General features: G+C 51.0%; 1 protein-coding gene across 8 annotated transcripts in view; it reads left to right on the top strand.

Annotated features, from left to right (window-relative positions):
* BCORL1 (BCL6 corepressor like 1) overlaps nucleotides 1–12178 on the top strand; it is a 70262-nt gene extending 58084 nt beyond the window's left edge. For all 8 annotated transcript variants that reach the window (XM_023553833.2, XM_023553832.2, XM_064277572.1 and 5 more), the window contains 3 exons: nucleotides 2419–2496; nucleotides 3776–3929; nucleotides 7249–12178. In XM_023553833.2, the coding sequence (XP_023409601.1) occupies nucleotides 2419–2496; nucleotides 3776–3929; nucleotides 7249–7531 (515 nt within the window). In that variant the 3' untranslated portion in view covers nucleotides 7532–12178. The remainder of the gene's footprint in view (nucleotides 1–2418; nucleotides 2497–3775; nucleotides 3930–7248) is intronic.
* Nucleotides 12179–12868: the final 690 nt, after the last annotated feature.

Consider the following 12868-nt stretch of genomic DNA (forward strand, 5'->3'; position numbering starts at 1 on the left):
CAGTCATTTGAAAGCATATGTTCGGGCAAACTGGTGAAGCAAGTACATTACTTTATAGTCCCATTTGTAGACCCTTCTTCCTTTCCTCGCTCCCTTCCCTCTCTCCCTCCTTTCCTTCCCTCCCTCCCTCCCTCCCTTTTTTCCTTCCTTCTTCCCCCCTTTCTTCCCTTCCTCTCTTTCTTCCTTCTCTCCTTCCCTTCCTCCGTCCCTCCTCTCTTCCTCTGCTTTCTTTTCATTCCTTTTCTTCCTTCCCCATGTATTTATTAAGCTCTTACTGTGTGCCAGTTGCTCAGATTAGGTACTGGGGAGAGAACAATGAGCAATACAGAGACGGGACCTGATTTTTTGGAACTGACAACCTCATTCCTTTATCTCCCATGACACCTAGCACAGGGCTCATCCCAGAGAGTAGACATGTACCTACTCTCAAGTGGCACAGGTTACAGAACAGCCTGTAAGCTGGCAGCCGTGACCTCAGAGGAGGAGCTTTTTTTTTTTTTTCCTCATAGAATTCACAAAAGACCTAATGTACACGACTAAAGTTTTTTTCCACTCTGGGTGCTCAGCTGTTACTTTGAAAGCTTCTCTCTGGCTGCCTTTTCCTAATGGGAGAAACCCCGTATCTCCTAGAAGGTTGCTACAAAATGAGTTATTTCAGTAGCTCCCCACAGCTGATAGGTATTCTTGTTGATAGGATGTGTGCCCCAAAGGGAAGCTGTATTGGGGGTGCTGTGGTGCTTTCAATTTCACTGAGAATGATGTTTTCAGGGCTCATTCATGCTGTAGCGTGTATCAGGACTTCATTTCATTTCTTTTTATGGTGCGGCTGAATAATAGTCCGTTATGTGGGTTAAAACAGAGACTTGTACACCGATGTTCACAGCAGTACTATTCATAATAGCCACAAGGTAGAAATAACCCAAGTGTCCATCAACAGATGAATGGATACTAGCTCTGCTCCTTCAATAGTGGCTGCCAGCTTCCTCCTGGGGTTTGGTGTTCAGTGGGTACTCTGACCTCACCTGTGCCCTTCGGACTCTGGGGTCACTTGAGAGCTGGTGACAGCTATGTCAGCTTGTCAGTTGTACTAGGTGGCATTTGGCAACTCCTGGGCCATGTGCCCACAGATGACCCAGTTGAATTTGTCGTGAAAACCAGCGGACCTGCTTTTTGTCCACTAGGCCAAGAAGTGAAAGAGCTCCACTAGATGGCGCTTAGCCAGGAAACAAGGCTAACGATGTCTGTTCTCAGATCAAGTAAATGAGTATTTTTTTGTTCTTTTTCAATGTGGGTAAAGTACACGCAACGTAAAATTTCCCGTTGTAACCCTTTTAAAATGTACAGTTGAGTGGCATGCAGTATATTCACAGTGTTGTGCAACCGTCACCACTGTCTAGTGCCAGAAAGGAAACCATGTACCCATTAAGCAGTCACTTTCCATTTCCCTCTCCACCAATCTGCTCTCTGTATGGATTTACCTGCTCTGGATATTTCATATACGTAGCCTCATACTGTACATGGCCTTTTGTATCTGGCTTCTTTGACTTCCTATGTTTTCAAGGTTCCGCCACATGGTAGCATGTTTTAGTACTTCATTCCTTTTTATGGCTGAGTAATATTCCATGGTATGTATAATACCACATGTTGTTTATGCAGTCATCTGTTAACGTTCCCTTGGGTTGTTCCCACCTTTCAGCTATTGTGAATAGTGCCGCAGTGAACACTGGTGTTCAGGTTTTTGTTTGAACATCTGCTTTTGGGTATATACCTAGGAGTGGAAGTGAAAGGTTTTTATGAGGATAAAGCTGGCCATTTCTCCCATGTTTTCCAAAAGTGCAACAGAAGGAAATATGCTTGCTTACTTTACATTGGAGAGACCAGGGGCGGGTGGGTGGGTATATGAATACGTCGTGAATTCGACTTCTAGGGTAGGTCTAGGATTCTACTGGCAGAGCCACCCCCTACACAGTTTAAGGCAGGGGTCACAAACCTAAATGTCTTCAGGCCGATCATGTAAAAGATAAGCCCTTGGGTGGGGACTGGTGAATTGGAGAGAGTGCATGTCACCTCTCCCTCCAGCCAACTGTTGACATGCAGGAATGTGGACACAGTGTTGCCAGATCTTCCGATTTTTTTTTTCTAGAAAACCTGGAAATCTGGATTTTTATGTGAAACCTCCCAATTTTAAAGTATGGGAAGTTAATTAAATTTTTTGGTTTTAAAACACTGGGCTAGATTTGGCTCTCGGCTGCTGGTTTGCAACTGCTGGTTGAGAGCGGGAAGTATCTCTGGTCACTCTGGGCCCCTCTTGTGGTCCTTCCTTCCCGTCTCCCATCCCCCTAGCCCCATATGCATCTATGTTGTCCCTAGACTCCTTCTCTAGCCCATTTTCCTTGTCTCATGCCTTCTCTCCATCAGATCACCTCTCAGATCTCCAGGGCCGGGCAGAGGGTGATCCTGGAGTCTCCTGGGACTTTTACAGCAGTTCTGTGTTGGGTAAGCTTTAAACGGTTTTCTTCCTACCTTGACTGTATGGCTCAGAGATGTGGGATTTGGTTTGGGTTTCACTGAATCTTCTCACAGGAGTAACCCTGTAGAGGTATCCCTTCTCTACCCGTTCATAGCTTACTCTTTTAGCCAAAGCCCTAGCCCATCCTTTCCCCAGAGGCAGAATTCACTTGCCTAAACCAGTACATGCAACACTGATGGGACAAAGCTGTCCTTCATTAGCCCTCTACCACTCCCCACCCTGAGTGTTCTTTTGACTTCTCTTTCTTTTAAGGTCCCTTTCTTCTTCCTTAGGGAACCCTGGTGGCATGGTGGTTAAGAGCTACAGCTGCTAACCAAAAGGTTGGCAGTTCGAATCCACCGTGCGCTCCTTGGAAACTCTGTGGGGCAGTTCTACTCTGTCCTGTAGGGTCGCTATGAGTTGGAATCAACTCGACAGCAATGGGTTTGGGGTTTTTTTTGCGGGGTACGGGGCAGGGTTTCTCCCTTGCTTTGTGTTAACTCTGCCAGAGGGTTAAGACACCTCTTCTGGTATTGCTCACATGCGAGAAGGACCCAACCCCTCATCTGGCAGCTACCATTCCCTCCCTGTCCTGACTGTACAATGCACACAGAGTTTTTGAGGCAGCTGCTGTCTCCTGGGCCTTTAGCCTCTGGCCCAAGTTTTCCTTTCTTGGAAGAGCAGCATGACTTTATCCGTGGTGGTCACCCTGGCATTTGCCCGTTGGGCCAGAGGTTGAAGATTGAGGGAAGCACCTGCCCCCCAAACTTGGGGGAAGCTGGAGAAGGAGAAAGTTGGGATGGAATGAAACAGGCCACACCCAAACATATGGCTGGGGGAAGGGAGCCATCTGAGACTCTTCTGGGCTTCTAGAGAATCCCAGCAGGCAGTGGGGCAATTTGGAAAGGTTTCAGCAGGTGGAGGGCAGGAGTTTTTACCTGGCCCTTGACCACTGATAGTATCTTCAGGCTTCCATCCTCAACAGCTGAGCAGCTCATCCTTCACACCCTCTTGCTTTTTCCAATTGGAGGAGGGAGGAGTGTAATGAACCTCTGGCCACAGAATAACTTTCTTCCAAGACTAGAACTTCCATGTGCCCTCTCAAGAATTGAGCCATGGAATCAGTGAAAGTTGACCCTGATGAAGGGTCTGTGGGCTTGTTTGTTTTCTCCCAATCACCCACCTGCACACCCCTTTATCTCTTGTATCATTTCTTCAGTTTTTCTGTGTAGCTGACTCCTAATTCCCAATGTGCCCTCCTTACAGAGGGAAAAGGTGGGTTTGCCTGTGACCTCCTGCATAACCCTCCTGGAAGCTCGGATCAAGAAGGAGATGATGTGGAAGAGGATGATTTCATGTTTGAACTCTCAGACAAGCCTCTTCTCCCTTGTTACAACCTCCAAGTGTCAGTGTCCCGCGGGTAAGTGGCTGAGAAATCTACAGGGACCAAGCATCAGGATCCTGGCAACCCCTGGCCCGCCTCCCTGGGAAGGGTGGAGCTCTCCGGGAGGAAGCTGAAGACCTGGAGCACGAGTGCAGAACATAGGAAAGATGATACGTGACAAAAGCTAGCCTGGCGTCCCGCCCCGATTACTTAATATTCACAATAGGGTCTGTGAGCTCTAGGTAGATTGACCGTATGTATTTCCTGAACCCAAAATTGAGGTTCCCTCTCTGGGTTTACTTTGTGCTGTTCCTGAGCGTAAGAGATGATCTGGGAGATTTTGGCTGATGAGCTATTAGAATCTTCAGAACATTTTTGTGGTTTCTGGGGGCAGCCAGACAGAATATTTGAAATTGAAATTCTAGGAAAAGCCAGGACATACGGTTGCCCATAGCTGTGGGGCCACTCGGGTTTTTAAGTAGTCCACAGCCTGGTGTCTTGTAGCCTCAATGTTGGCAAAATGGTGGCGTCAGTGCTGTCATCTCTGATTACTGTGTCTATTATATCAGGGGTCACTCATTTTTGGGGACTCTGTACTTGACACTTAACATTAGACCAAACTCAATTTCATTTCTATTTGATGATTCAGAAGGGATTTCGCAGCCTGCAGGGCTGGTGGTTCTTGATGGTTTTCATCACACTATCAGTGTGGGGACATGCTGTGGAGAAGAGAATGCCAGCAAAGACTGTCCTTTTGTTCTTAGCCTCATTTTTAAGTATTGTCTTCTCACCTGCATCTTTGCCCACTTCAAATATATTTGCATACTGTTATAAGAACAATTTTTCTTTGATATCTAGTGGAAAAATATCTGGTTTTTTTTTTTAAGTGAAATGTCATGAAGGGCACGTGATAGGGGGTGGAAGATGGGTTAGGAACCCTTCAGGTGAGACCTCCGTTTACAGCCCTAACCACTAGACCGTGGTTTCTTTGCACCCCTTCCCCCATGGCCTGATAAGAATAAAAATAGCCTATATGATAACACTGACAGGAGTCAAGTTTCAGGGGCTTTTGGTCCTTATTCTTCTGGGCATAAGCTGATCTCTGCGGGCGGGGGAGGGCCACTGGGATATAGTGTTGCACGGGTAATTAATTCCTCCGAAGCATTCAGCACTGCCGTCTCCGAAACGATCTTGGGCCCTGGGCAGTGAAAGGACCAGGGCAGTCTGCTTTAGGTGCAGGCAGCGCACGAGGCGATCAAAGGCTGCATGCCACCCAGCGAGCCAGTCGGCGAGGCACGTTTTCAGGAGAGAGGACTGGCAAAGCTGGTCTGTGGGTTTTCCTGACGTGACAGTTTATGCTGAAGCTGCCCTTCCCCACAGCTGCGGTGTGATGTGAAAATTTATGTTCTTCAGGTGGGGGGGCGTGGTGTAGAATGATGCCTCTGAGGCCCTGTGGGGTTCAGAAGTGCCTTCTGAATCATCGAAGAAGACTGAGTTCTGATCACCTGTGTTTATGTTCAGGGTTTTTTTTTTTTTTTTTTTTTAGTCTTTCAAAGCGATAGTCCAAGTAGATGGTATTGATGATCCTTTGCTCTTAACCCAGAACACTCCATTCCCTGATTGTCTGAGATGACAGAGGTTGTTGTCATTTGGGAGAAATGTTGCATTTTAAGGATAAGGATACAGGGTCTGAGTAGAAGTTTTAGGTGCTGTACAGAAGGATCAATGCCGTAAACATGTCTTAAGCAGCTGCACCAGGTCAAACCCCGACGACCAGAATACGGCTCTGGCCTTTTAAAGAATCCACAGTCTAGTGGAGGAGACAGGCAAGTACATAATTAACTATAATAAAAAACAAAATGTTCTAAGTAGACTTATTAGGAAAGTGATCCATGCTTGTTGTAAAAAAGAATTCAGAAGAGCGTCGAGTGAAAAATAAAAGCCCCACGTCACCCCGAGCCCCCATTCCTGGGCTGTGCAGAGAGAACTGCAGTTCAAGTTGCTTCAGCATCCTTGCAGAAATGGGCTCTGTTATACTTACACTAGGGTGTCAGCCAAGTGCCATGAGATCACAGAAGATGGGATGAGCAGTCAGTTACATTGGGGGAAAGCTTCACGGGTGAAGTGGCATCCGAGCTGGGCCAGAAAGGAGAGAAGAATGGAGAACATGGTACAAGCAAAGGCACCGGGCATACAAGTGCATTGTATATTCCGACAGCGGTGGGTAGTCTTGGATCAAATGGCTGGCACTTGGCGGGGTGAGGGGTACAGTGTGTATTGTGTGTTATAGGGTGGAGATTGAGCTGACGAGGTGGAATGCAGCCACGTTTGGAAGATCTTGTATAATATCAGGCTGAAGAATTTGGAGTTTTCCTGGAGGCACTGGGGAGCCATTGTAATCTGTTGAGGAGAAAGTGAGAGGGTCAGATTTTCTTCTTAGGAAACTAATGTAACATAGAGGATCAGATGAGGGTACGTGGGGGGTGCAGAAGAGTGACTTCTGGTGGAGGGAAGCCAATTAGTAGGCTGATACAATATAGTTCAGGCTGGAACTGGTGGCAGCTGGAACTGGGGCAGCGGAATGCAAGGCGGGAAACCCTGTAAACGCGGGGACCACTAGCATCGGGATGCAATGTTTCTCGATCACCCCCTTCCTGGTTTACCAGCGCCAGTGTCTGGCCCCTGACCGGCCTCCTGGGCACCCCTCCCAGCTGTCCCCAGGCTGCCGCCCAGTTGGGTACACTCAGCAGTCAGTCTGTAATGTGAGCTCCGACCCTGCAGAAACGATGGTGCTGCCTCTGCTGCCGCAGCCGGAGAAAAAAGTTGTCTAATGCATTCCAGAGCCAAAGAGAAATGCCTTTTGGATTACCCGCAGTTTAGGCCTTTCTCCACGGCTCCCCCTCTGCTGGGGAACATCGTGGAGAACAAGAAGGCAAGAGAAGCAGGAGTGAGAACAGGAAAGGGAAACGAGCCGGGGTTGGCAGGGGTGGGGGTGCCAGTAGATGGTCCATCCCAGGTCACGGGGTGCAGATATGACGTCCTGGGGAAGCCTATGGAAAAGAGTTTTCAGTTCTGGAAGGCTCACACCAACTCTGCGTTTCCGTCCCTCTCCCTCTCTTTGAGACAGGCCAGTCACGGATTGAGTGCTCGCCATTTTGGCGAAAGCCGGGCCAGGCAGTGGAGGGGACCAGAAAATACTCACCTCACCTATACCCAGTGAGCCTGTGGTTCAGTGGAGGGAGGCCAGACTAGCACTGTGGCCCAGTGGGAGAGTGACCAGCCAGGTTCAAATCCAGTGGCCCTGCCAGCCTTCCCCTCAGCCCCCTTCCCTAACTCTCATTCTTGCCTTTTCCAGGCCCTGCAACTGGTTCCTCTTTACAGACGTCCTGAAGAGGCTGAAGCTTTCCTCGAGGATCTTTCAGGCCCGATTCCCGCACTTTGAAATTGCCACCTTGCCCAAGGCAGAGTTCTACCGGCAGGTGGCCTCCAGTCAGCTGCTGACCCCTGCTGAGAGGCCTGGAGGCCTGGCTGACAGATCTACCCCAGGCTCTTCTGAGACTGTGGAGCTGGTGCGGTATGAGCCAGAGCTGCTCAGGCTCCTAGGGTCTGAGGTGGAATTCCAGTCTTGGAGCAGTTGACGGGGGAAACGGCCCCTCCCTTTTCTTCTTTCTCCTCCTGAGTCCGCCCTTCCCCCATCTCCCATGTCTCCCCCCACCGAGCACCAGACTGCAGAATGAGGCAATAATATGGACCAACAAGAAGCCGCCTTATCAAATGCCAGCATTAGTGACTGGATTTTTTGGGGGGGTTACAATTAGTTCTCATCTCCCTGTCATCGTCATTGGTGTCGTGGTGGTTGGTGATGGGGGTGGAGAGTTCAACCCCACATCTGAGGACAACAGGTCCCAGGGGTGGTGGGAGGTGGCGCTAGGGTCCTTTGGACTGGCCTCCCGGGGTATGACCAAGACCAAACCTGGGCCCTGGATGGCCATGGCCTGTCCTGAGGAGAAATGAGAAAAGCTCAAATCTCTGAGCGCCCGCTCTGTTCCCCTGTGTTCTTCTGTCTTTCATAGTATTTATTTTATTAGTATTTAATTTGTATTGTTTCATTGGTTTCTGATAAGTCTGTATCACTGTGATGGTTTGAGACAACTTGTATTGAGGGACTTTCTTCACCACCTTCTGTTTCTTGATAAGCTCTGGAGCCCCTCCCTGCCTCTTACAAAGTGACTCTTGGGGTTTTTCCCCACCGGGGAAGGCGGGGGGGTGGCTGGGGAGACATCAAGTGTGACTAATGAAGCTAGCTGGTGCTGGCCCGGGGCTGGGGGTTGGGGTCAATCCCAAGGCTTTGGTGCTCCCCTCCACACACAGTTTTTTCTCGTTTTCCCCTCCTCCCCTTCGTGGCAGCCCTGCTATCTTGAGATATGTGTTTACCAGGGCGGGGAGGATTGTCGGGGGAGAGGTTAATGAGTGACTCTAATAAAGGAAGAGTAGAGAATGGGTCTGCTGGGTAAGGTGCCCCCCCCTTCGCTGCCCCCTCAGAGTGCACAATCTGGATTTGTTCCCGCATCTTTCCCCTGCAGCCCCACCCACCCCACCTGGTTCTGGCTGAGCCCTCTCTAGATACTGAGCTTCTCAGCTCCCGGCTCTCATCCCTTCCCAGACTAGCAGTGCCTCTCTCCTTCCTCTGCCCCCAGTCTCCTTTGGAATCTGCAGAGGGCTTTGGGACCGACGGCCAGATGTGAAATCCAGGCCTGAGCTGTTTCTTAGGCAAGAGATTCGTCTCCAGCTCCGGCTCCACTCCTGCCTGCAGGCTTGGGGCTGAGTGTGGCCGTCAGGCCTCCCTCCTGGCCTCAAGGGCCCGCAGTGCTGGGTTTGTTCAGGGAGAGAGAGAGAGAGAGAGAGGAGGAGGGAGGGAGGAGCTTGGCTGCTTCCCCATGCCTGCCCCCTCAGTGGTGTTGTCTTTCCCACTCTTGTTCTTATTTTTCTACCAATTGCTATTTTTCCGAACAATCCTTGTAGAGAGTATGTGCCATCCAAAGTCAAGAGGGCCTCCCCGTGGCTGGCTCTGGTTGGAGATGGTACAGTTTTATTGTACAGGTGCTAAAACAACAACAACAAAAGAAGAAAATGGGGGGGGGAAAGACAAAAAAAAAAAAAAGCCAGTTTGAGGATGGGACAATCTATTCTCTGGAGGCTCCTGACCCACGCGGGAGCATTGGTGGTTATTTTCTTTGTATTGTGTTTGTTCTTTGTTCCCGGGGGGGATGCTCTAGGCCCCCTTCTGTAGGACTGCTCCCACCCCACCGTACTGCCCAGTTGGTTTTGAACAGTTGTTCTCCCTTTTTAAAAAAACAAAAACAAAACAAAAATATATATATATATATATAAAGTTGAGGGGTTTTGCATTTGGACTTTTTGGTTTTGTTTGGGCCGTGGTAATTGTGTGGTTTATTTTATATTTGCCTTTATTTTTATGCATTTGGGTGTGTATTCTGGCTGCTGTCGATGTTTCGTTTTAAGCAACAGGCTGTGGAGTCAAAAACACTTGCATACCGAAAACCTGGCTCAGGGCTTCTGTCTCCCGTCTCTCTTTTCACTACCTGCCCTTTGTGGCTTTTCACTGGTTAAAGAAGATTGGCATCCCGATTAAGTCCACAGGGGAACCCCTGGTCCTGCTCGGCAGTTCGGGACCCTGAGGAGTGCAACAAATGAAGAATAAGGTGGAATGGCTAGTAGAGTTCTGGGTCACTGGGTCAAGCTCTGGAAGGGAAGGAAAAGAAAAGGCAGGGCACGTCCTGAGTCCTCTTGGTGGGTAGGGGGGAGGGTGTGCATGTGTGTCAGCGTTCCTTGTTGGCCAGAGGAGTGGCAGGATTCTTGCCATCTGGTGAGACTTGTGGTGGCTCCATCGAGCAGCAAGAGGGGACAGTAAGCAAGAAAATCACCTGCTGGTTGGTTCTCTTGCCTGCCCTGGACCACCCAAACGAGTGCCTGGCTGCGTGGTCTCCCTGCCTGGACTACTGTGCCAATGTCCGGCGGGTCTGAGCGAAGCTGCGCCCCTGCCCTGCCGCCCCCCTCACCGTGTCAGCCTCCTGTGGTGCTGCTTTCCTAAGATGTCCAACAAAGATCTTACGAGTTTCTGAAAAATGGTGCTAGAAGCTATGGTTCCTTCTGACTGCTGGCTCCAGAAGGCACCTGTTTCTGTTCCAGGGGAAGGGAATGTTTGACAGGACTAGGATGAGGCCCTTTTAAGCTGTGTTCTTGGGGCCTCTCACCACAGGAAGAGAGCGTGTAGGTAAGGGGGTCTTTGTGCCTGGCTGACTAGCATCCAGCCATCCCTGGTAGTGAGCTGTTCTCTCTGCTCAAGCCCCAGGAGCTGGCCTCAACCCAGGTCTGGCTCTTTCTGCCCAGACATGTAGCTATAGGGCATCACCCCTCTGAGCCATAGCATTAGTCTTTCTTGTTGGTCTTTCCCTTTGCATTTCTGATCCCAAGACCGTCTGGAATAGCTGCGTTTCTCTGGTTCCCCGACAACCCCGTAATGGTTCAGATTCAGGTCCATCCTCCGGTTGGAACTTTAAGTGAAGTGAAGAACAGACATGGCAATAGGCTATGAGAGCCGGCTATGAAAGCCATGGGGTTCAAGGATTCAGTTAGGCACAGGATGTAGTAGCTGCTCAAAGGGATGGACCTCAGCCTAGACTGGGCAAGGGGCCTGGGGTGGTCAGAGAAGACTTCCCGGGAAAAGTGAAGACTGGCTGATACTTAATAAGTGGAAAAGTAGGAATTAGGGGAGGTAGGGAAGAATGTTTGAACCAAAGGGACAGTCTGAGCAAATGCATGGAGCCAGAGAAGAGGAGGAGTAGGTATAGGCAGCTACAACCCACTTGAATGTTGGTGTGGCTGAATGGTGGGGGGGGGGTGTGGCGGGGAGGCAGGAGCCCTGCAGTCCAGGCTGAAGAGCACAGCTGGGACCTTTGTCTTAGACATTGGGAACCATGGGAAGATTTTCAACTGGGTAGTGACAGAGGTCAGGGGTTTTTTGTTTGCTTTTGTTTTAATAAATCGGTAAACATGTGTTGGGGGTGGGACAGGCAGAGAGAGTGGAAAGGGAGGGGCCGCCATTCAATCCCTTGAGAGAAGAGAGGATAGAGGGAAGGTGGGAAGGATATTATAAGGATTTCCGTTTAGGGTGGGAGGGGGATGCTGTGGGCAAAGTCAGAACACCATCAAAGGCAGACAAGGATGGTCCTTTGGGGAGCTGTGGACATCTGAACCAGCCGTATCTGTGTGTGTGTGTGGCCCCTTTGTCAGTTTTCAGCAGCTTCTGGTTTTCCTGCTTGTGGGCTCCTACCCACAGCTTTTCCAGTGTCCTCCCACTGCCCCTCCCCCAACCAGGTTGCAGAGAGCAAGGCAGGAGGTATGGGCTTTGATGTTAAATCTGCCTCGCTGGTCTGAATTGGGGTGAGGATGGTGGCCTTTTATTAAATGGTCTCCTAAGTCGTTCAGTGTGACCTAGAGTCAGCTCCACCACTTACTCCCTAGGCGCACTGTGAGTGAGAACCGAACCTTTTCTGGAGCCCTCATTGCTCCGTCTGCTAGATGGGGCTCAATTTACCAACAAAAGAGAATCATATGAGAATTATACTGAGGGCAAAACATGGCGCCTTGTGCGCTCTTCATGGCTGTGACAGTTGAAGTTAGTTTCGTCCTACCTACCCAGGGGGAGCCCTGGTGGTGCAGTGGTTAAGCACTTGGCTGCTACCTTTTGCTAACTTAAAGCTTGGCAGTTGGAACCCACCAGCTGGTCCCCAGCCGCTCTGTGGGAGAACGATGTGGCAGACTGCTTCTGTAGAGATTACAGCCTTGGAAATCCTATAGGGCAGTTCTGCTCTGTCCGGTAGGGTCACTATGAGTCAGAATTGATTAGATAGCAACGGGTTTCGGGTCTACCTACCTAGGGCAGTAAGCCTATAGAAGGCAGTTGGTTAATGACAGTCTTACCAGAATGTTCCTCCTTGGGATGGGGGGTAGGCAGGGAGGCCCTTATTCCCTGAGAAAGGACCATCCCCTATCTCCGTATCCCTATTTGGAACCAGCCATTGAAAACCCGACGGAGCACAGGTACACTGTGACACACATGGGGTCGCCGGGAGTCACAGTCCACTGAGGGCAAGTGGTTTTAGGTGGGTTTGGAGGGGCGTGAATTGGGCAGTAAACTCCTATCCCCTTCCTTCCATACTACAGCCTATTTATTGTGTGTCCCACCACCGCCCAGGCAAGCAAGCGTGTGTGGTGGGGCGGGGGGCGGTTCTGCCGCAAAGGGGGTCTTTAGCTGTGAGGGGGCGGCACGAGGTCCTCGGCCCTGTGGGGGTTCCATGTGTCCCCGGAGGCTGGTGTCCGCTGGCTCCACTCTGGCTCTCCGGAGCTTGGGCTCACGCAGCGGTCGATCGGGGCCCTCCGCTGCAAACATGTCGCGGGCACCTGGCTTCCGCTCCGATTTCAAGGTGGAAAGCGGCCCACCTGAGGGCGCCCCTGCAGGCAGAGCGTGTGAGGACGCGGACGGCGGCTGGGGCGCAGCCCACTGCCCCCGACCGCCGCCGCGCGCTCACCTGCCGAGCACGGCGAGGCGGGGCCAGCGCCACTGGCCAATGGGGAGAGGACATTCAATCGACGGCTACATTCCCGGGGCCTGGGCGGGGGGGAGGCCGAGGAAGGGGGAGGGGTTTGAAGCTCCGGAGCAATGGGAGGCGTTGATGGAGGCCCGAGCAGCCGGATGACAGTTGGGGGCGCTGGGGCATGACAGAGGAATGAAAAGATGTGCCGGCCACCGCTGCCAGGAGTAGCAGGCCCCGTCCCGGTCCCCCCTCCTTTCCTGGGCTCCGCTGGACCACCCGCCTGCTGCAGCCGGCTCGACAGCGCCACCTGCTGGACGTCGGCGTCTACGCCCGGCGAACCAGGGCCGAGGCTCTCGG

The sequence above is a fragment of the Loxodonta africana genome, chromosome X (assembly GCF_030014295.1).
Source record: "Loxodonta africana isolate mLoxAfr1 chromosome X, mLoxAfr1.hap2, whole genome shotgun sequence".
NCBI lineage: Eukaryota > Metazoa > Chordata > Mammalia > Proboscidea > Elephantidae > Loxodonta > Loxodonta africana.